Source organism: Macaca thibetana, chromosome 3 (assembly GCF_024542745.1).
Source record: "Macaca thibetana thibetana isolate TM-01 chromosome 3, ASM2454274v1, whole genome shotgun sequence".
NCBI lineage: Eukaryota > Metazoa > Chordata > Mammalia > Primates > Cercopithecidae > Macaca > Macaca thibetana.
Window position 1 is genome coordinate 164,233,351 of NC_065580.1, and position 24,939 is coordinate 164,258,289.

At 35.4% G+C, this 24,939-nt stretch overlaps 1 protein-coding gene across 19 annotated transcripts in view; it reads left to right on the top strand.

Moving 5' to 3' along the window:
- SYNJ1 (synaptojanin 1) overlaps positions 1–24,939 on the top strand; it is a 102,029-nt gene that overhangs the window by 31,954 nt on the left and 45,136 nt on the right. For 10 of the 19 annotated variants that reach the window (XM_050786008.1, XM_050786013.1, XM_050786015.1 and 7 more), the window contains exons 5-14: positions 1,679–1,904; positions 2,956–3,039; positions 8,885–8,946; positions 10,178–10,274; positions 11,328–11,497; positions 13,121–13,202; positions 15,481–15,633; positions 18,330–18,495; positions 20,797–20,820; positions 23,588–23,779. In XM_050786008.1, the coding sequence (XP_050641965.1) occupies positions 1,679–1,904; positions 2,956–3,039; positions 8,885–8,946; positions 10,178–10,274; positions 11,328–11,497; positions 13,121–13,202; positions 15,481–15,633; positions 18,330–18,495; positions 20,797–20,820; positions 23,588–23,779 (1,256 nt within the window). Of the gene's footprint in view, positions 1–1,678; positions 1,905–2,955; positions 3,040–3,998; positions 4,087–8,884; positions 8,947–10,177; positions 10,275–11,327; positions 11,498–13,120; positions 13,203–15,480; positions 15,634–18,329; positions 18,496–20,796; positions 20,821–23,587; positions 23,780–24,939 lie in introns of those variants that run through there. The other 9 variants (XM_050786007.1, XM_050786011.1, XM_050786026.1 and 6 more) reach the window with 3 other exon arrangements.

Sequence of the window (24,939 nt, forward strand, 5' to 3'; positions counted from 1 at the left end):
TGTGGTGTTTGGGCATACTGGGTCACAACCAATTTGAACTTTGCCGCAGATCAATGTGGGTAGTAGTAAAGTACGGAAGTTTAAGTCAATGTATTTTTAAAATAAGTAACAGTTATCAGATTAACTTTATCCCTGTAGTAACCTCATCACTCATTTATATTCCCTTGTGCTTTCCTGGATGGGTAAGAGGGGTTGGGGTCATAGCTGGTTTTCCAGAACTTCAGGTGACCACCCTTTTTATCTCTGTTGCAGCCTGTAATCTGAGGGGCTGGTAGGGAGTTGAGGGCTATTGCTGTGAGTCTTCAAGAGAATGCTATTACATCTTTTATACCTTATTTAAGACAGGGAGAGAGAGAGAGTACGGAGCACTTAAGTAGAAGAATTCCACTTAAAACCTAGAGGACCAAGCTTCAACAATACAGAAAACTCACTTTCAAATTGATAGAGTTTTTCCACTTAATATATTTTCCTTAGTGGTATGTTGTTAGAAGTTTCTTTATATGTTCTGTGGAGGTCTAAGGTTCCAGGAGAGACCCCTGAGAGGTAATCAGGGTGAGATGGCCAACCCAGCAAGGCTTAGTCCCAATCCCCACTTTAGCAATAGCAGTTTTTATCTGTATCATAATCATTGGGCTTCTGCATGTTTGTTTGAATAAATTTTTTTTCTCTGAAAAAAGTTTGGAAACCAGGCCACATCTGTTACCTAGAATGCTAAAAGTATTTGGAGCAATGGTAAACCCTATGCCTGCACTTTCTAATGTGGTAGCCACTAGCCACATCTTGCTATTTAAATTTAAATTAATTAAAATAGAGCCTTATAAAAGTCAAGCCTTAAAAGTAGAGTTTCGTGGACGGGCACTGTGGCTCACGCCTGTAATCCCAGCACTTTGGGAGGCTGAGGCAGATGGATCACAAGTTCAGGAGTTCAAGACCATCCTGGCTAACACTAACACGGTGAAACCCCGTCTCTACCAAAAATAAAAAAATTAGCCGGGCGTGGTGGTGGGTGCCTGTAGTCCCAGCTACTCAGAAGACTGAGGCAGGAAAATGGCATAAAACCGGGAAGCGGAGCTTGCAGTGAGCCAAGATTGCGCCACTGCACTCCAGCCTGGGTGACAGAGTGAGACTCCGCCTCAAAAAAAAAAAAAAAAAAAAAAAAAAAAAAATTAGCCGGGCATGGTAGTGCACGCCTGTAATCCCAGCTACGTGGGAGGCTGAAGCAGAAGAATCACTTGAACCTGGGAGGCGGAGGTTGCAGTGAGACGAGATCGCGCCACTGCACTCCAGCCCGGGCAACAGAGTGAGACTCTGTCTCAAAAATAAAAAAAATTTTAAAAAAGTAGAGCTTCATAAATTGAGGTGGGGACATGCATATGTAATCCTTTTTGGAACAAGTTAGGTTATAAATACATTATATATAAAGACGTAACAGAAATGGGCCATAGATATTAAAAACACAAAAATACTCCTTTTCTGTGGACCGTAGATCACATGTTGAAGGATCTCATTTTATGGCCCTGTCTTCTGATCCCTAGCATAGTAAATGTAAATGAATTGATTTGTTGTTTGTGCCTTTAAATTTAATAATATTAAATTATTTTTCCAGGAGATTATTTTTAAAGTCATACTTTGTTATTTAGTATTCCATAAGCTAATCATTTATTTCTTTTCCTGTTAGGAATCAGTCTTTGCATTTGCATCTCAAACACTATGGTGTGAATTGTGATGACTGGTTATTACGTCTTATGTGTGGAGGAGTAGAAATCAGAACAATTTATGCTGCTCATAAACAGGCAAAGGCTTGCCTCATTTCAAGATTAAGCTGTGAACGAGCTGGGACCAGGTTTAATGTCCGGGGAACAAATGATGATGGTCATGTTGCCAATTTTGTAGAAACAGAACAGGTATATATAGTGTTTTATATTACTTAATTAATGTATTATAGGAGAGGTACAGAAAATACTAGAATAATAGATTTTTATTTGATTCAGAACTCATTTTAACATCTATAATGTTGTTTTATGATTGTTCTTGGTTACTTATGGGCCTTAAAAAAGGCTTCCCTAAAACAAACTTATTTTGGTCTGGCTGTTCATCTAGGTAACAAGATGTCACTAATCAGCATGATATAGTCAATGCTCTGTGTTTTGGTATTGAATTTTAAAATCCTCAGTTGTAGAGCTGGACAGCTTGTTTTTTTTTTTGTGAAGTTAAATTAAAGCCAGCTCTTAATGGCAAATATATGTACCATCTAAAAATTAGAAATTATGATTTTTTGGCTATGAAACTATATGATTATAAATTTAGGCCATGAACCCAGCCCAACAGAGATCTTCAAATTAGGTTATAAAGAGCTAAACAAAATGAAATATAAAGACATGTATGTAAAATATTAAGATTTAAAAGGTATTTATTTTTAAAAATTGTGAATCTTATGCTTATATTTTTACCAGTTTTTTTGGTTAATATTGCTAACAGAAAAAAAAAGTCAAGCCTGTATAGTGGCCTGTTTTGGACAATTGTACATGAGAGTTAGGTTATAAAATATAACTAGTATGTGCCTGGCGCGGTGGCTTATGTCTGTAATCCTAGCACTTCGGGAGGCCGAGGCAGGCAGATCATGAGGTCAGCAGATTGAGACCGTCCTGGCGAACATGGTGAAACCCCGTCTCTACTAAAAATTAAAAAAATCAGCCGGGTGTGGTGGTGGGCGCCTGTAGTCCCAGCTACTCGGGAGGGCGAGACAGGAGAATTGCTTGAACCCGGGAGGTGGAGGTTGCAGTGAGCCGAGATCACGCCACTGCACTCCAGCTTGGGCGACAGAGCAAGACTCGGTCTCAAAAAAAAAAAAACAAATTAACTAGTATGCAATAGATTTTAGTCAATTTGTTTTCTAATGTAAGTGTAACAACCTTTCTGTGGAAATAGTTTACATATTATGTTTTTTTTCTGTAGGTTGTATACTTAGATGACTCAGTTTCTTCCTTCATACAAATCCGAGGATCTGTTCCATTGTTCTGGGAGCAACCAGGGTTGCAAGTATGTGTTTGACATTAAGTTATTTTTATTTTTTGAAAATTTTCGTATTTTCTAAACTTTCTGGATATTTTATTAATTAATTCATTGATAGTTCCACTATTCTATCTAATAATGTTAACTGGATTTACAAATAAGGATCTGAGTACAGAGTTTCTGGAATTATCTTAGATATTTTTTCTTTTAATGTTCTTTCAAATAGTCACTGAAATTCAGCTGCTGTATTTAGTGTTAAAAATTTTGAGGTCTTTATAGTGTATTGATTTTCAATGTGATTCCATGTTTATTACTTTCTTATCTTAGTATATAATGATTTAATCTCTTTAGACAGAAGAATGTAGTAGATAAAACAAAGCCTTGGGAACCAGACTTCTTAATTGAGATCCTTACTGTACCACTACTAGCTGTGTGATCTTGGGCAAATAATTTAACCGTTCTGTGTCTCAGTTCCTTATCTGTATAATGGGAATATTAATAGTACCTACTTTATAGGGTTGTTGTAAGGATTAAATAAAAAGCACTTAGAATAGCACCTGGCCACCAGTCAGCACCATGTAAGGGTTAACTATTGTTGACATTTTATTTTTATTCAAAATTTATTAGTCCTTAATGTATGTCATATTTACTTTAGGATCTAAGTATGTATAGTCTAGTAAGTTTGGTGCTTCAGCCTATAGCATTGAGAAAAGGGAAAGAAAAAAAATTCTTGCTTCTTTTATTTGACTGCTGGATCTCTTATGTTGTAGACTGGTTATTGCAGAGAAATATTACAGACCACTTGAACCTTTTTAGTAACATTTTATTTAAGACAGTCTAAGAGTTAACAAGGATTAACCCTTGTACTGCTATGCAAAAATTCTTGAATTCTTGTCAAGACGATTTGACTTGTTTTATCTTTGTAGGGATAACTTAAATAGATATATCTTTCCCCAAATTTCCCTTAGGAGAGAATGCCAACAGAACCCCACTTCTCCTAAGCTTTCATGATCAACAATGGGTGTTTGGAATATTTGCTTTAAGAACATTGCTGAAACCCTGATGTGATGCAAGGTGAATGCTTTTGTTTTAGGGACAGGCTAGTGTTAGAGATTCTAATAACCAGTTTATGAGCCCTGTGTTACACTGTTTTCGTGTTATTTTATTTACATTTATTTATATATTTATTTATTTGAGACAGGGTCCCACTCTGCCACCCAGGCTTGAGTGCACTGGTGCAATCACGGCTCACTGCAGCCTTGATCTCCCAGGCTCAAGTGATCCTCCCACCTCAGCCTACCAGGTAGCTGGGACTACAGGCACATATCACTATTTTTTGTAGAGACAGAGTCCCACCATGTTGCCCAGGATGGTCTTGAACTCCTGGGCAAACAGTTCTCCTGCCTTGGCCTCCCAGAATGCTAGGATTACAGGCCTGAGCCACTGTACCTGGCCTGTGTTATTTTAATAAGAAGTTCTGAATTACAGTGTTTTGATGATCCAATAAGGTTGGGTCCTGAGTAGTTACACTGAAGGATCTTCCTTGAGTGGGACTTCCTTGTTCCTTCCTTCTCCTGTGTGCTGCAGCCTTCCTATACAGTCTGTTTGCTAATGTTATGTCGTGATAGGTGGAAAATTATGGATTTTTTTTTTTTTTTTTTTTTTTTTTTGTGACAGAGAGATGCTCTGTTGCCCAGGCTGAAGTGCAGTGGTGCGATCTCGGCTTACTGCAACCTCCGCTTCCCAGGGTCAAGCAATTCTCCTGCCTCAGCCTCCTGAGAGCTGGGACTATTAGGCGCGTGCCACCACACCTGCCTTATTTTTGTATTTTTAATAGAAATGGGGTTTCATCATATTGACCAGACTGGTCTCGCACTCCTGACCTCAGGTGATCCACCTACCTCGGCCTCCCAAAGCACTGGGATTACAGGCATGAGCCACCGTGCCCGGCCAGGAATCCTCATTTTTAACCAAGTTCTCTACCACTCAAAGTCAAGAACTTCTGTTTTATAAGATCCTACTCTAATGGCTGTGAAGCAGCCAGTCCTGACCAAGTGAAAAGTAGCCCTGTTAGTCCCAGCATTCTTCTAGGCAGTGGGACTTTCTTTTTATTCCTACTACTAGCCTCTGAGTTAAGGTTTTCATAATTTCTTCTAGCCTGGAAGATTCTCACAGTTTTCTGTCTTGTCCCTCAAGGCCCTGCTTCCTGCTAACTCCAACAGGTCTTCTTATTTTTGATATATATTATGCCTGTCAGATTTACTAGGCACCTGTGTCCTTATGATCTGGTTTACTCAGCCTATCCAACTGCAGACCTTGCAGTTTTCTAGCAGGAATCCTCTACTTCCAAAATTAAGAATTATTTTCCTTCAGTGGCCACTCAGATCTCTTTGTTAAATACTTGAGTTCTTCCCATGTATGTTATTTTATGCTAGGTGCTATGGGAGATTCAAAGATATAATGATGCTTCATAGAGAGCTTGCCATTTGGGCATTCAGGCCTTTTATGGAAAAGGTGAATACCAAGATGAATTTGTTTGAGGCATTGTAAGAATTGTCATAAGGTGTTACACAAGTAAGATGACATTTTTAGACTGGCAACTTACTTATGATTTCCTTTGACTTGTGATTTTCCTTTTACTTATTTCCTTTCTCTGAAGTTCCTTAGCATTTATCACTTACAATACGCAGTATACTATTATACTACATTACAGTATACATCAGTTCATTAGTCCATTCTCACATCGATATAAAGAAATACCTGATTCTGAGTAATTTATGAAGAAAGAGGTTTAATTGGCTCATGGTTCTGCAGAATGTACAGGAAGAATGGCAGCATCTGCTTCTGGGGAGGCTTCAGGAAGCTTCCGATCATGGCGGAAGGCAAAGCAGGAGCGAGGAGTCTCACATGGTGGGAGCAGGAGCAAAAGAAAGATAAGAGGGAGGTGCTACACACTTTTAAGCAACCAGATCTCTTGAGAACTCACTCACTAGCATAAGAACAGTGCAAGGGGGCATAGTGCTAAACCATTCATCAGAACTCCACCCCCATGATTCAGTCACCTCCCACCAGACCCCACCTTCAACCTCGGGATTACAATTCAGCATGAGATTTGGGGGGTACACAGATCCAAACCATATCAATAAGTCAAAAAATGGTAAACATTGTGAGATCTACACCCAATTTTTGGTTGAAATTTCAGAAATATGTGAATATGAAGCAGTAATATTGATGGAAAATGGTTTTCCATACCACACAATTAAATGATTTTAAAAAATACCTTTAATGCAACTTTTTTCTTCCTTGCTGAGATGGAATTTAGCTCTTGTTCCCAGGCTGGAGTGCATTGGCACAGTCTTGGCTCGCTGTAACCTCCTCCTCCTGGCTTCAAGTGATTCTCCTACCTCAGCATCCCCAGTAGCTGGGATTACAGGCATGTGCCACCATGCCCAGCTAATTTTTGTATTTTAGTAGAGACAGGGTTTCACCATGTTGGTCAGGCTGGTCTCGAACTCCTGACTTCAGATGATCCGCCAGTCTCGAACTCCTGACCTCAGGTGATCCACCTGCCTCGGCCTCCCAAAGTACTGGGGTTACAGGTATGAGCCACCACACCTGGCTGCAACTTTTTTTTAATTGGGTAAAGTTATGGTTATTTAAAGCCTTAACACTTTCTGGAGTGCTACTTTTATCACAATTGGCAACAGCTCTCTTATTGTAAAACTTTTCTTTCAATGTTGAGTAATAAAACCTAGTCTAGGAGGCCAAGGTGGGAGGATTACTTGAGACCAGGAGTTCAAGACCATCCTAGGCAACATAGACACCCAGTTCTACAAAAAAATAAAAAAATAAAAATTGTCCAGGCATGGTGACATGTGCCTGTAGCCTCAGCTACTCAGCAGGCTGAGGTGGGAGGATCCCTTGAACCCAGGAGGTTGAGGCTGCAGTGGGCTATGATCACACCACTGCACTCCAGCTTGGTTGACAGAGTGAGACCCTGTCTCTAATAACACAAAAACAAAAATCTAATCTAGTCTAGCCAGTATATTGCTATGAGAGCTGTGATACATAGCTGGATGTATATATGTGTTGGGGAACAGTGATGGAAAACAACCACAGGCATTACCTGGAAGACGTGAGAACTGGATTTTTTTCACCTTATGCACAATTGCAGTACTATGCAAAATAAATGTTAATCAGTAAACAAAATGCTAAGTCTTGAACTTGTATAGAATGATAGGCAATTAATCTGGGATTACTCCAAAGAAAAAGTGTCAACTTCTTCTGAGTTTTCTGCAGTCTGAAATGCTTAATGTCCTGGGACGTACATCTTTCAAATTTTAAACTTCTATGAAGATTATTAAGTACTATAAAATAAAACACAGATGTGACATTAGGCTAATTGATTTCTTATTTAAAAATTAAAGAGAGAATCCCCTGGTTATCAGAATACTCATTAGATTATCTGACTTAGTGAGTGCAGTGAGGGATAATGCTTAATGAATGATAATACTGTACTGTTAATTCAGTTTTGGATTTGGATGAGCATATTAGAGTTTATCTTCTGGTTTTACTTGTCAAATTGCATGACTGATTTGACAACCCTCCTTTTACACCCTCTTTAAAAGCATTTTGGGCGGGGCGCGGTGGCTCATGCCTGTAATCCCAGCACTTTGAGAGGCCAAGGCAGGCAGATCACGAGGTCAAGAGATCGAGACCATCCTGGCCAACATGGTGAAACCCCATCTTTACTAAAAATCCAAAAATTAGCCGGGCGTGGTGGCGCGTGCCTGTAGTCCCAACCACTCGGGAGGCTGAGGCAGGAGAATCGCTTTGAACCCAGGAGGCGGAGGTTGCAGTGAGCCGAGATGGCACCACTGCACTCCAGCCTAGCAATAGAGTGAGACTCTGTCTCAAAAAAAAAAAAAAAAGCACTTTGTTCACAGGTTAGCAAGAATGAATTTTGGGCAACTTTTTTTTGCCCGCCTCAGTGGTCCTTGTTATGATTGGGCAACCTTCATCCCAAAGTCTCAGAGAGAAATGTGTAAATTGAAGTTCAGAGAAATAAACTGGTCTCACCTATTTATTTCTTCTTGGCATGTTGTATCTTTCTCAATTATGCCTCATCTCTCTGCTGTTCTCCTATGTAAGAAAAGAAAACATAACAATATACAATAGGTAGATATTTTCCATCTTGTTTAATTTGCTTAACCCAAAATTTCTGATTCCGCAAAATGTGCAATTACTATAGTTGGGTGATGGCAAGGTTGACTTGGACAGTCTGCTTTTCCAGGAAGGAATGATATTCTCAATTTGGTGGAACTTTTGGTGAGGGAGAGGTGAATAGAGTATTCAACATAGCAGAAGAAAAAAACACATAGACATTTGTACTGGTAGGCAGCTTGGAGGAGTAGGAATTTAGGTCAGAGACATAAAATCTCATCTGAATCTCTTTTGGAATTAGTTATGTTGATCTCAGAGTTATTTCACCTGTTGGTATTTCAGTTTTTTTAATTACCCAAATGGTAATACTGTCTGTTACACAGGGCATGTAGTTTGAACTTAAAGTAACATATATGAAAACACCTTTAAAAATAGTTTTCATCAATAAAAATTCCTATTAGTTTACGAATATTTCATAATGAGGTAACTTCTAGTTACTTTTTTGATGACGTTGGTTTTTTAAAAATAAAGGTGGGGGGTGGAAATCCCCTGGAACTTTTTTTTTTTAAAGCATATCATGAATGAAAATCAGTTATTTGATTAACAACTGTGTGTTCAGCAAAGAAATTGTTAAATATTGTAAACAGTGATATTTCTTTCGTCTATATGTTGGTTTTTGGTTTGATTAAATATATTTTTCTTGTCTAAGGTGGGATCTCATCGTGTCCGTATGTCAAGGGGATTTGAGGCCAATGCACCTGCTTTTGATAGGTAAGACAATTTTTACATACTGCTTTAAATTTTGATATTGCTAAGCAGTGGGACTACTTATATTTACTGATTTATTTCAAACTTTTTTGGCTTTAAATAAAATTCCTTCTGACTCCTAATTTAATTGAAAGACAGTGACATCTACTGTTACGACTTCTGGGGGTGGTAGTGATGGAAGTGTGGGTCTTAATCTCTTCACCTTAAAACTTCCTCTGTGGGTACATTGTCCAGTATAGCAACCACTAGCCACATGTAGCTGCTGGGCACTTGAAATGTGTGACTAGTCTCAGTTGAAATGTGCTGCAAGTATAAAATGCACACAAGATTTCAAAGACTGCCTTAAAAAAAAACAAAGAATGTAAAGTGTCTTGTTAGTAAAATCATGTTCGGTATACTCAGAGTATTGGTTCTACCCTCACATACCAAAATCTGCACATACTCAAGTCCCACAGTCGACCCTGTGGAACCCATGCTTATGAGTTCATCATTCATATTCATGGGTTCTGCATGCCAGGAATACTGTAGTTTTGATTCTTGTTTGGTTGAAAAAATCCATATATAAGTGGACTTGCACAGTTCAAACCTGTGTTGTTGAAAGGTTAACTGTAGTTGTTTTATATTGATTACATGTTGAAATGATATTTTAGACATTTTGAGTTAAAGAAAGTATATTTTGTTTCATGTTTATAAATGCACCTTCTTGAAAATTTAACATTATAGGTGTGGTTTGTGTTACATTTCTTTGTGTGGCATTGCTCTACGTAGCTTCTGGAATGGTTAGAAGCTGGAAAGAAAAAAGACTCGTATTTGGGGCCCATTTTTCTGAAGACTGGAGCTAGTAAGGAGGTCCCTGTGAATCCTCAACAGAGTATGTGATGTCCTCACATGTGAGCAGCAGCCCTTTGCCATCTGCCCTTACTGCATTTCCAGTCAAGCTTATGACTGTTGTCTATCTTGTCTGGTGCCAGCCTCACAGAGTAGGCAGAAGCTGGATGTCTCCACAGCTCTGGCAGGGATGGGAGTCTCAGTACCCATAAGTCAGAGAGGAAATTGCATTCATGAGTTTTCATAAATTCAGCTTTGAGACCGTGTACAATGAATTTGCACCCAGTTTTCCAATTCTGTGTTTAAAATAATGCCATATAAGTTATATTTAATAATGGATTCTTATTTATTGAAAAAATTAGGCTTCTTATTTGACATGTGCTTATTTCCTTTCTTTCTTAAATAGGCATTTTAGAACACTTAAGAACTTATATGGTAAACAAATAATAGTAAATTTGCTTGGATCTAAGGAAGGTGAACATATGTTAAGTAAAGCTTTCCAGGTAAGTATGGTCATTTCTTATTTCATTCTGCCCCATGGACACCTAGAATGGTAGTAAAAAATAAAATAATATGGTAATCAGATTCTTCCAGGAAGTAAATTACTTCCAAGAAAAAGGTTGGGTACTTGTTGGAAACTTGAACTCTTTGGGTCTATTAAGAAACAATTTAGGCTAATGTTGCTGAAACTGGGATTCTGAAAAGTTTTCAATGCAAATGACACTGTTTTCTAATCTGCTTTTTTACTTTGTAGAGAAACAGAAAAATACCCTCCTTGCCAAAGTTTATCTATCACTAGTAGAGAAATAGCAGTTTCCTTCTTCATCTGTTGATTGCTTTGCCTGCTTCCTAGAACCATAGTCATTGTTTTTAACCTATGGAATTGTGAATAATGCATTTATATACATGCAACACTATACCTTCTTGCATTGATGAGGGAAAACTTGAGAATTTCATGTCGAAAGGAACCCCCAAATTGCCTGACTTCTAAAGAAAAAATATTTTATTAAGCACTTATTGAATTAATAATGAATTAGTATAAATTATGGTGTTACATATGATTATAAACTTAAGATAGTTAAAAAACATTTTCTAAAGTTCAATCTCCTAAGTCCAGAAGCATCCTAATTATATAGCTGTTATTTTAATCTTGTGAAATATTGTTAATAAACAGATTATACTTTACAGAGTGACTTTATGGTAAAATTTAAAAACATTTGTATGTATTGAGTGAAGTTATAAAATATGAATCTTTCAGTCATTGATAGGCTTTGTCTTAGATAATTTTGAGATTCTATAATAGGTATAAATAGTTATTAAATTTGTGTTGTAAAAATAAAATGCTGGCACTTGGAAATAATTTTTTATTTCCTAAACCAGGTGAGAATATTATTTAAGTACCCTGATGTTAATTATGTCACCTTATCTCTGAGGGATAGTATGTGAGACTTCAGGGAAAAGATTTATTGCCAGTGTCAACGAAATGTGATGAATATTTAAATGAATATTTGCCTTTTTACTTTCATTTAGATGAATATTTGCCTTTTTACTTTCAGAGTCATTTGAAAGCTTCTGAACATGCTGCTGATATCCAGATGGTGAATTTTGACTATCATCAAATGGTTAAGGGAGGAAAGGCAGAAAAATTACACAGTGTCCTTAAACCTCAAGTCCAGAAGTTTCTAGATTATGGATTTTTTTATTTCAATGGAAGTGAAGTTCAAAGGTTTGACTCCCCTGTTTCTCCCTGTTTCTCTGTTCTTTGAATTGGAACATAGCTATAATTAAAAATTATTCTTAACGTTGAACTCTTAAATTTTCTTTTTAAAATTAAAGTTTATAATCAAATAAAATATCTTTTAAATTTTTTGTTTTATTTTTATTATTTCGAAATAGGACCTCACTTTGTTGCCAGGCTGGTGTGCAGTGGTGCAGTCTCATCTCCCTGCAGCCTCTGCTTTCTGGTTTCAGGAGATCCTCTCACCTCAGCCTCCTGAGTAGCTGGGACTACAGGTGTGTGCCACCACGCCTGGCTTTTTTTTTTTTTTTTTTTTTTTTTGGTAGAGACGGGGTCTCCCTGTATTGCCCAGGCTGGGCTCAAACTCCTGGGCTCAAGTGATCCACCTGCCTCAGCCTCCCAAAGTGCTAGGATTACAGGCATGAGCCATCTCACCCATCCTATACTTGATTTTAAACTTGTTTTTCTTTCTTTAGAATTCATCAAATAATAATAAGAGGTTACATTAGTGAGCGCATTTTATGGAGCAGGCAGTGTACTTAAGTCTTAACATGTATCAATAACAATTATAGGGATAGACTCTATTGTTATGTCCATTCCCATCTGCTGCAAGTCTCATAATTAACAAGTGTTAGAACTGGGATTTGTCTGGCTTCATACTTCATGTTATTATATATGAAACTGTTTTGCTTCTCTTTTAAAACTTATGTTTTAATATTTCTTGATGCCAGTAAAGACTATTAAATGCAAATAGAAGTGAAAGACATTGTTTACTGTCTGCTTTAGTATAATTTAAATTTCAGTTTTCGTATGTGAAATAGAGGAGAAAAGTAAATTTTTTTTTTTTGAGACGGAGTCTCGCTCTGTCGCCCAGGCTGGAGTGCAGTGGCGCGATCTCGGCTCACTGCAAGCTCCGCCTCCCAGGTTTACACCATTCTCCTGCCTCAGCCTCCTGAGTAGCCCGGACTACAGGCGCCCGCCACCGCGCCCGGCTAGTTTTTTGTATTTTTTAGTAGAGACGGGGTTTCACCGTGTTAGCCAGGATGGTCTCGATCTCCTGACCTCGTGATCTGCCTGTTTCGGCCTCCCAAAGTGCAGGGATTACAGGCATGAGCCACCACGCCCGGCCAAGTAAATGTTAAAAGAGTTCAGAATATCGGTTAAGGGAAACTTAAGTGCAGAAAGCTCAAATTTTTAATTTTTCAATTTATATTTTATTTAGCATCAATGCTGTAGACACAGTCATTAGAGATAACAGATCTTAGGTTTAAAAAAAATTTTGTTCCATAAATATTTTTCTTTTATGTGCAAAGAACTGTAAGAGCATAAACCTGAATGTATATTTAGTTTCTAATTGTTGGCCTAATTAAAAGTAAGTGTGTGATAGATAATGTAATGAAGAATATGTGACAAAATGTTAACAGTTGTCAAATTTAAATGGTGGGTATATGGATGTTCACAGTATAATTTTTTTTTTGTATATTTGAATACTGTAATAGTAAAAAGCTGGAGAGGGAAGGTGGGTGCTACATTTTAATTACCTCAATTATTTGCTGTTTGTTTTAGTTTTATTTTTGTTCCAAACTAGATATTTAACTTTATTGGTTACAGATGCCAGAGTGGTACAGTTCGAACAAACTGCTTGGATTGTCTTGATAGAACAAATAGTGTGCAGGCATTTCTTGGCTTAGAGGTAAAAAAATAAATTAAAATGTATGTGCCTTGTATCATCTGCCTCTTTAAGTGGTTTTGTAATACTTAGGTTTCTTATTACTTTTCAGAAAATATATGTAATGGTATGCTTCATTTTGTACTTCTAGTCTCTGTCTCTTTTTTGGCCAAACTTTGTTTTGATTTAAATATTTCCTTTACCTGATCTTCATATTCTCTTTAGGTAGCTGTCTATCTACTTCTGTTGTTCCTTATTCTCCCTTTTAAAATCTGCTGTTTATAGTATTTCAACAATTTTTTCCCTGTCTTTTTGGAGGAAATATATACGTGTGTGTGTGGGTGTGGGTATATGTGTGTATTTGGCCTTTTATTCTCTGTGTTATCTTTTAACAATCTATTTTAGGATAAGAAGGGTCTATTTTCACATATACAATTATATAGGACTATATTTTTGACAATTTGTAACCCAATCCAGTTCGTTTGGTGTTTTCAAATTAGTAGTTATAAAAAACAGGATCAGATGAAAATGCCAGTTAGAATGAAAATGAATGTGATTCAACTTCTGTGATAAGGTCTCTGTTTGCAACCTTTTTTTTTTTTCTTTACTACTTATCCATCAGATTCAGCCTAATATAAACATAGTCTCAACTATTTGACAAACTGTTTAGCAATGCTGAGCTTTCTAAGTCTTCCCTATTCTGCAAGTTAGGGTTATAAGGCTGTGGCTAAACTTCGTTTAGTTCCATCAGAACTTAACATAGTTCTCAAATGCTATGAAAAAAAACAGCAATAGGAAGTTACATGTTCTTATTTCCTCTAGTTAATGATCTTAAATTTGACCTGAATATTGGTTAATTAGTTACTTTGCAGCTGAGGTTCTGTATCTCAAAAATGAAAGTACAGTGTATAAAATTCTCTATTATAGAATATATTTTTCATGTAACTAAATAAATTTTACTGTTTGGATTTTTTCAAATATGTTTTTGAGGTTTATTTGTAATTTATTTAGAAAATTTGACAGAAACAAAATGAAAGCAAGCATGTTGGTCATTTAGATAAGAGTTTATCTTATCTTGGCTTGGATTTGTTTCAAGTTCTGGTTTTAAGTGGCTGAATAAATGTTCATGGATTCTGATAATAAGCTTATTGAAAGACTTGGATCTCTTCATCAAAATTATAACAGATGTTAGTTTTCAGGATCTGACTTAGCTGATTCTCCACTGTTGATAGTTAGGAATTAGAAAACTCCTTAGGATAGCAAACGGTTGACAGTTTACAAAGTTTGCCACTAAGATAGACAAAGCCAAACTAGTAGAGGAGTAAGATCAGTTTTGCCCAGTTCCTTGAAGAGAGAAAGATTTAAATGATAAAGGAGGACCTGGAGCTTATTTTGTTTTATTCTCCATGCTAGCAAAGAACAGCTCTGGTGTAAGTCTCTAGGTAATTAAATGAACCCAGTTTAAGGTTTTAAAAAAATATTATTTTAGCTTTTGGTTCTCTATAATTATGGATAATCACCATACTTACATGATAAAATAAAACATAAATTGGAAAGAGTTAAGTGAAAATGCAAGGCATAGAATATGACTAGATTCCAGATAAACAGATTGGATGAAGATTGAACATTGACTCTAGGCTAGAATTCATACATATAAAGATCAGTAACTTTTTGGAACACTTTTATTGTTATATGTGATAGGGACTTGTGAAAGCTGAGAGATCCTTGAATTTCTTGCATGCTATTCCCCCCAGTTCTTCCTTATATATATTACCAATGAGGATTTTATGCATAAAAAGCTGTCATGACTTTATTCAGAGGTTTTACTTATTTTCTTTATTTTGTGACAATTTAAGAGCAACTCCTTTTTTTCCATATTTTTTTTACCTACCTTAATTACTTAAACTTATAAAGCCAAATCCAAAAATTAAAGAGACCTAGTTATTTAGGTAAACTAAGTAAACATTTTTCTCAGTTCTAATGCAGACTGTTGATGGGTGAATTCTTTTAGGTGGGCAAGGTAAACAACTCTGATTTATAGGGATACTTTAATAAGATAAATTTTGCCATTTAACCAGAAAGAAGCCTTTATCAATACTTCTAGTTTTCATTGATACAGTATTTGTTTTAAAAATTGAAATGATGGGAAATAACTCAGCCTAGTAAACTGTTATGCTTTCAGAATCTAGTCCCAAATAGTGCTATAACGATAAATTTTTGGTTTGATTCTGGTAGTTCTTAAAAGCCATATTACAATTAATACATTAATGTACTTATAAAAATTTCTCTTTTGCTGTTTTAGATGCTAGCTAAACAGTTGGAAGCTCTTGGTTTAGCTGAAAAGCCTCAGTTGGTGACTCGCTTTCAAGAAGTTTTTCGGTCAATGTGGTCTGTGAATGGTGATTCAATCAGTAAGATATATGCAGGAACTGGAGCTCTTGAAGGGAAAGCGAAGGTAGATCTAGATCTATCTTAACATTACAGAATATCCTCTTTTTCCTCTCTTCATAAAGCTTTTAAATGGCCTTTTAAAATTAGTAGATGGTTTAAATTAATAGATGTGTCTTAGAATTCTGTTTAATGTACTTTTATGCCTTCTTTGATACTTCCTTTCACAGTGGATACTAGTGAATAAATGGAAGATAGATATTTCCCTAAGTTTGGGAAGTATGTATATATGACCTATCTAGTCATTTAGTGACAGTCCACTAAGATGATATATATTGCTCTTTTTTTCATGATTTTCCCTTGTATATCTGTTTTACTTTTTGTATTGTTTGTTTTGATTACAAATATGATTTTTAAAACCATAAACCTCTTAATAAAGGGTTCTCTCTTATTTGGCTTTATGTTCCCTTCACTTGACACAGTGCGTACAGTTAATAGATGTGTGACGTATGCCACTGGGACAAATAAGTCAAATCAGCAGTTTATACAGTGCTTACTATGAACCCAACATTAGGGCATAATTGATCTTTACTTATCTTACCTTGGGAAGTGTGGCTATCAAGATGTGCCAACGATGTGTGAGATATGGGCCAGGTGTGGTGGCTCATGCCTATAATCCCAGCACTTTGGGAGGCTGAGGCAGGTGGATCACTTGAGGCCAGGAGTTCTAGACTAGCCTGGCCAACATAGCGAAACACCATCTCTACTGAAAATACAAAATACTAGCTGGGCGTGGTGGTGCATACCTGAAATCCCAGCTCCTCGGGAGTTTTGAGGCATGAGAATCCTAGGAGGTGGAGATTGCAGTGAGCCAAGATCACGCCACTGCACTCCATCCAGCCTGTGTGACAGAGTGAGACTCTGTTCCGAAAAAAAAAGAACGGACTTAATTATAATTGTCTGTTTCATCATTACTTTTTATTTCCTGGCAGTATCTACACACTACTTTCTTCTCAAGTATTTGGCCCTTATTGAGGGAGTTTAGAACAATACTTGAGATAATTTTCATTATTTTATATTCTTAAATATTGTTTAACTTTTTAAGGATCCTGGCCTCACTTGAATTTATCAACTTTCTAATTCTCCACAGTTCCTCAAATTATTTCAAGAATAGAAATGAGAACATTTATCACTTTTATAGTTCTCGTTCAGCTTCTTCCATATAGCAGCTGAAATTCTTTAAAGACCATTCATGATCTCCAAGTCTTCTTTTAATTTCCAAGTCTTCCTCTCCTGTGTCTCATAATACGTCATGCCTCTGCCCAGAGGTATTGGCCTTACCTGCAAAGTTTCTTTTGTTCAACTCATAGAAATAATTTGTATTGACTTTTACAAATATTTACTTCTTAAGTGGTCCCTATTTTTGTAAACATGAAATTGTTAAACTTTGATTTATTCCTTTTAAATAAAGAACATAATTCTTGCTATTAAAAGCTGATTCTCAAACTATTGCTTAAAATATTCTTTTATATTCTTCTACCTTTTTATTTCTGCAGTGACTACAATGTATGTACTACAATGTATGTACAGAGGTTACATATATTTTCAGTGGTCTTTTATCTCTAACATATACAGATATAAAATTTTATACATTAAATATGCTAGTCTGAATTGAACTAAAATCTAACATCTGAACTGCTCTTTCTTTTCCTTTCTCTGGGTTCCTTTTGATTAATTGCCTGATAATGTGAATGGTGAGTGTCTTTTCAAATAATGTCATTTGTATATGTTATTATATAGAAGGAAATAACATTTAATGCCAAACATTAATTGCTTATTAAATATAGTAGCATTCATTTAACGGCATTGAAGAAAACTGGTTCTTCATTTAGTGGCATTTAAGAAACTTGGCTCTTTATTCTAAAAAGAAGCCTAGAGTTACTGTTATTTCTTTAAAGAGTAAAAATTACATATTGCAAACTAAAGTTATTTCCTAAAAGGTGCAAGTTTTTTGTTTTGACAGTCATCAAAATCTGTAAGATCAAAATAAATCCTTATGGTAACTGATATGCCTAAGTAAAATATATATTCATTAAAAGTTATAATCAACTCTCACTATAGGAATAAGTTTCTTATTTTATGATGTATTTTTGCATAGGCAATAAAATGACTCAAAATATACAAATTGTAGTTTACATGTAATATTCTTTTGTGAACTGTACTTGTAAATTTCTTTTGAGACTAGACCTTCATTCTTAGGTTTAGTTTTAATTTTAACTAATGTAAGCTATTTGGGAGCAATTTCCATTTTCTTTTTCTACTACCAAAGTAATTTGAAGTTTTTCTAGGGGCAGTTAAGCTCAGTGTATCTTCTTTTATTTCCCATTTCTCCTTACCCATTTTATCCCCAAGTTTACAAATTACCTTGTAAGAAGGAATTGTCTTGTTTTAAATAAGTTCACTTCAGTTTATTTCCTTTGCAATAAGCAATTTTAAACATTTATTGCTCTAGATGTCATTACTGGATGAGGTTGTAGCACCGAGCTTTTTCATTTCTTTGTGCAGAGCTTTAATCCAAAAGAAGAAAGGAAACAGTGACATGTTGGAGGCATTTTAATTGTCATGACTATATATTCAAAATAGAACGATTAGCTCCTTTTTCATATTCAAATCATATAAAACTGATTTAAAATTTCAAAATACCTACTGAGTAAAATCAGTAATATTTAAAATGAAAATCTGCACTCCTTTCTTTCTCAACAGGCTGGAAAGTTAAAAGATGGTGCTCGGTCTGTCACCCGGACAATTCAGAATAACTTCTTTGACAGCTCCAAGCAAGAGGCCATTGATGTTTTGCTGCTGGGAAATACTCTGAATAGTGATTTAGCTGACAAAGCTCGAGCACTTTTAACTACTGGAAGTTTGCGTGGTATGTGCACTTTATATTTTATTTGTTATTTACATTCCTAAAAGTCCAAGAGGTAAATGTAAACTTATTTACACAAACAATTTTTAGTTGGTTAAAATAGTTTTCGAAGGGATTTCTATAAAGGTAATTTTTTAAAATTACATTCTCCAAAGGAAGTTTGTCTATTTTAAAATGTTTGTATAATCAGTGGTATTACTAAGCTGTAAACTGAGGCCCATGCATGGTTTCTTCTATAGATTATGATTGAGAGGGTAAATAATTAAGCATTGTTAACTTTGTACAAGGCAGTATTTCATAGAATATTCAGCTGGTACTTTTAATAGAGCATTTAATAGCCTAATTATGCAGAAAAATGCTTTACTGGAAAAACTAATGCCTATATTGGTTATTTTTTAAATCACTACCCCAAAAGTTTCTGTAACTTGGTCTTAACTTTTAATTGCTATTGTTCAAATAAGCATTAAATCATATTAATAATTTAAAGTAGTGCTAATTATTGGGCACTAACTGCTATTACCAATTTTAATATTTGAAATAAATATATGACCTTCAGAATCGGTTTTCACCTTCCATTGTGTCTTTTATTAAAAAAAAGCTTCTCCTATCAGTGAGCACATAAAAGTAGCATGATGGGAAAACTCAGCATTCATTGTAGAACTTAATAGATTAGACGTGCTTTTTCTTTCTCTAAAATGTATTGAGGTATAATTGACACAATAATTTTTTTCCATTTTTACTTTTTAGCACTCTGAAAAACAAATTTTTTTCTGTTAGCCCTAAACCAAACTTGTTAATGTTCCCTGTTCAAGTGGGAGAAAATTGTTTCTGCATCAAGTAACGTATTCTTGGGTAATTACTTGGTCAAATAGGTTATGGATTCTTTCAGAATTCTGCATGGTGCCTAAAGGTAGTTAATTACAGACAGCCCCACAGGGACCTATAACTGGGCTGGGGAACTTAGACCTACTAAAACTCCAAAAAGTATCTGATCTTAGCTACTACTTTCAACTTCAGGCTTTCTTCCTGGCTTCCAAAAGTAGAGACTTGACTGATTTGTGTTTTGTCACCTCTTTCCACCTGTGCCTACATTGATGTGGAGGCATTAATAAGCAACAATTGAAAGTAAGTGGTTGAAGGAAAGAAGAGGAGAAACAAGGGACCTATGTAATACCCAAACTTCAGCATTAGTGTTTTTAATTGCCTTCACATTTTACTATAAGTAAAATAATACCTTTAAAAAAAGTACAGTCAGTTCTGCTGTAACACTTGTTTTGAGAATGGAATTTGTTCCAATGTGATATATTAGGGAACTGTTTGAGCATAAGGCCAATTTTGCTTGAGCTTATGAGTGATTTTGCTGGCAAGCAACACTGGGTAAATGCGGAAAAGTGCACCCAGCAGAACTAAGATGGCTAGAAATATATATAACATATAAAACACACATATACATATGCACACACACCTCAAACATCTTCCCCTGCCTCAGTTCACTACGTGTGTTATGAGCCATACTTATTCACATCTGTTCTTTCAACGTTTCATCTAATTTCAGATATCCCTTTTTCCATTATTCACATTACAAGCTGCACTCTATCTGATGCCCATTTCTACAAGCCAACTTCATTCAAGATGAAGTGCCTTATTAATGGTTATATTCATGTATTTCATAACCATTTAACATGTGTAATGTCTTGCTACTATTTTTATGAGGTTCCTGTCTTTTTTGCTGTGTCACTGTTGAAGTTTTTGAATGTGGTACCCCTTACCCCATTTTTCCATGAGCTCTGTGGTTGTGGGAATTTGCAAAATTTGCATAGCATGGTGATGTTTTTAGAATGTGTTTTTCTTGTTATAGCTGAAGTGATTGTACTTATCAACTGCTAAGTCCCAGAAAGAATACTAAAAGTTGTATATTAGGGCAGTATCTTCCATATCTTCAACATCCTCCATCTTCTTAGGTTTTCATATTTATATTCATAATATTCTCATACATGTACATATGCATGCATAACATAGACACAGGAGCAGCCAGAAGAGCAGGCCTAGGAGCTCCTGATGGTGAAATGGTGGACATCACTGAGTCACTGCAGGATTTTTCTTAGGTGCAGAAGGTTTGTATCCGTCATTATCGTTTATTTGTAACCTTTGGTGTTCTATAGCTATCAGAAAAAATAAAGTCATCAAATTGACTTAAAATAAAAAAGTGAGGTCTTCTCAAAATGTTTTGTCACTATACTCTACATTTTAATTGTAACTTGTATTTACTAATGATTCTTTGTTTTCTTCTTGATGCATCCATAGTTTCTGAACAGACATTACAGTCAGGTACAGTATAGAAAATCAATCTATAAATAAAAACAATTTTTTCTCATTTTTTTCTGAAGTTGATATTGTAAACAAATAAAGCCATATAATTGGAAGCTTTCTCATTTTGCCATCAGATTCTAACAGGATAAATTGATATCTTGTTTTAATCTGAGAAAAGAATTTCAAGCTTGAGAAAATTAAGTACTTCATTCTGAAGAAAATGTGCAGTGCTTTTGTCTTCCTGTAGCAATTGCTTAATTCCAGTTGAAGATAATTCAGCTAGTTTTAATTTCACTTTACATTTCATTGAACAAATATTATTAGTGTTATGCCTTACTCTTAACAGGCTGATGGAAAAAAATCCAGAAGTAACTACGTTGAATTAATTTCTGAGTGCCATCTGTGATATTTATGACTGCTCAACAGTGTTTCTCACACATAATATTTAAGAAGGCATTGTTGCATTTCCTTATTGTGAATGAAATAGTTTCAAAACTATAGACATGCACTAAAATATGATCTGAAATCTCTTAATTTTAAAAAGTGCCAAGATTTCTAACAAAGAATAGTTAAGTGTGTAAGACCTAAAGATTATTTTTTATTTTTCTTGCCTATTTATTCCTAGGAATCTCATGTCTTCATTCTCTGGGCAAGGTTTATGATCTTGTCTTTAAACATGAATCTGTGGCAAAAGGAATGAAAGCTTAACTCTTGCCAGAAATTTAGTTGAAAAGGATTTGCTATCCCTTAAGAGTTGTTTGGCTTAGTTATTGTTCTGAATGTTTTGAGAAGCTGTTGATTATTTTCTTGAGAAGGGTAGAGGAAGGGAGCACCTGGATATATTTTTAACTTATATAATGAACACCATTTTCTGAAATGGTATGGTATTTAGGGATGGACATCTGTTGTTTGAGCATAGACTCGTTTCTTCTTTAAAATTTTTTATTTTATTTTTTTGACTCACTGTTTCTTTAAGCACATTAAGGTGCCACCAGTTAAGAGTAAACTAGGACTATTTTTTACCTTTTTATTTCATTTAAAAACTGACTTGACTTTATTAGTTCATAGTGAGGCAGCACATTTTTGTTCACACAGTTCATTGTCTTGCTGAATATTTTAAGCCATGTAATTATTATAGAACCTGTGTGTTGATATAGAATAGATTGTAGAAGCTATGTTTGCATTGGTAACAACAAGTAGTGACTTCAATTTTAAAGAGCAATGATAAACCATAATCGTAGAGAATTATTTTTATCTAGGTACAGTCAGCTTTGAATTAACCATACTAACAGGCCAGACAAGTAATCTGCTTTCATTACCACCCAGACACCTCTATACAAGCTGTCAAAGCAAACAGCTAGATGGTGAGCAATCTGCATATCTGCCCCTGGAAACAATGGCGATATACTTATCTAAATCAGCAGTTCCACAGGTCAAAATTATCTTTACAAGAATACTAAGATGTTACTTGCATTTTTTACTCTCATTTCCTCTCATAGACTGCTATATCTTGGTATCATAATATCATAATAAAATAAGATCATGTGGTAAAAGGTGAAAATAGTTTTGATGTCCTTTTCCTGTTACCAGTTAGCTGCCAGTGAAGTACAGATTCTGTTTTTAGGTTGAGGTGCTTTTAACGTTCTATGCTGCGAATTTAACCAAGATAGAATGTGGTTTAGAAAGGGAAAAAAGATGAGTTGTAGACAAAAAAAAAAAAAAAAAAAGAGATTGAGGATTCAAAATGTACTGAACATTCATTCATTTAACAATTATTTATTGAGCACTTACTGTGTACCAGGTAGTCTTTTAGTTACTAGGAGTATTGCCATAAAGAAAACAGACTAACGTGTCTGCCCTCATGGATTTTCCATTCTCATGAGGGGAGAAAGTTACAGGATAAATAAATAAGATACATAGTTTATAAATGTAATAAATGCGATAGAGAAAAATAAAGCAGGGAGGGGATAATGGAAAGTTAAGGGCAGAGTGCATAAAGTGGTCAGAGAAGGCCTCATTGGAAAGTAAAAACTTGAAGGATGTACAGGAAGAGTGTTGCAGGCTGTGGGCACAGCCAGTGCAAAGGCCCTGTGGTAGAAGCAGGCCTCGTATGTTTTTGAAACAGCAGGAGGGCCCGTGCAGAGTGCACCAGGGAGAGTGGAAGATGAGGGTGGAAAAACAAAACAAATTGTTTAGGGACTTGTGGACCATTGTTTAAGCACTTTGGCTTCCACTGTGAGTGAGATGGGAAGCATTTAGTAGTGATTTCATTTTCAGAAATATCATCTTGCATTTTTGTCAAGGAGCCATTATTCATCAAGCTGCCTGTCAGTAGCTACAATCTTAAATGTAAATGTTCTTAAATGGTTTTGTTTGGAGAAAAATAAAATTTATATTTTTGCCAGACTGTTAATGAAAGATGTAGAAAGTTAATTGCTATCTTCCTAGTATTTGTACATTAATGTACCATTTCATTGAAACAGAACTATTTGTTCTGCATGTTGCTGCAATAATTCTTTATGTGTAGTTTTTGTTTTTTTTTTTTACTTGGCTATTGTATTTAATGTTGACTTTTTTTTTTTTTAAAGATGTGTTGGTTAATTGCCTCATAACAGGCTTTGCATTGAAGGCTGATCTTTTTTTGTGCCTGTGCATGTATCTTTTGCTTGTTTGTGCTTGTGATAATAATTGTGCTTTTCGGTAGACATCATATCTCAGTTATGAAAATCAATTTTTATAAATGGTTTGATGCAGCTAAAATTCTGTTGTGTCTTGTCTTGATTAGCATCTTCTAAAGTACTAAAGAGCATGTGTGAGAATTTCTACAAATATTCAAAGCCCAAGAAAATTCGAGTATGTGTCGGAACCTGGAATGTGAATGGTGGGAAGCAGTTTCGCAGCATAGCTTTTAAAAATCAGACACTCACTGACTGGCTTCTTGATGCACCCAAGTTAGCTGGCATCCAGGAGTTTCAAGGTTGGCTTTTTATAATTTGGATTTAGTTAATAAATCCTGACTGTGATGTATTGATCTAGAAAACAAATATAGCACTTCAGAGTATGCATTAATTTATGAAAGAAACTTGGAGCTATACATTTGAAGACCAATGTCTTTAAAGATCACATCTATTAAAATCTTACCTTTTTAAAATTTCTAGACCTTTGTTTTCTACTTCATAAAAACATATAATGGTAAAACAAAAAATCTTTTTCTTTTCATAGTTTATTCTCAGGAAGTAGGAATTCACACATAGATTTCTTTGAAGGCAACCACACATATAAGAAAATCTAGTTTTGTTTTTATTTTGTTTTTATTTGTTTATTTTATTTAACATTGATCGTTTATTAATTTTAACCAAAATTACATAATTAAAATATAATTGATCATTTGAGTTTTATTTTTCAAACCTACTATGTCCAATTTTTCAATTCTTAATCCTCTATTTAGTTACTAAGATAAGAAATGTCAGAGTGGGTCTTGAGCAGCCTTATAAAACTAGTGATATTTATTGGTACTTTATGTGATGACTTAAGAATATTGGTTTATCCTTGAAAAACTTTGTTGGCATTCAGTTTGGGTTCTCTGCACCAAACTGTTAATAGCCAGAACCAAACATTGAGCAGAGGATACTTTTATTAAGATTTTGGGCTGGGCACAGTGGCTCATGCCTGTAATCCCAGCACTTTGGGAGGCCGAGGTGGGTGGATCACCTGAGGACAGGAGTTTGAGACCAGCCTGGCCAACATGGTGAAACCCCATCTCTACTAAAAATAAAAAGTTAGCCGGGCGTGGTGGCGTGCGCCTGTAATCCCAGCTACTCGGGAGGCTGAGGCAGGAGAATCGTTTGAATTCAGGAGGTAGAGGTTGTGGTGAGCTGAGATCCCTCCACTGCATTTCAGCTTGGGTGACAAGAGTGAAACTCCTTCTCAAAAAAACAAAAGAGAAAGGGCATTTTAATAAAAAGTTTGGGGAAAATCCCAGGGTTTAAGATGAAACTGATGAAAAATAACTAGAAAAGAAAAATTTTATCTCACACCATTTCCTATACACATCACCCTCACATATAAAACTTTGGTAATTATATACTATTTTAAAAAGGAATTAAAGTTAATTTTTAAAAAGAAGAAAATTAAGTT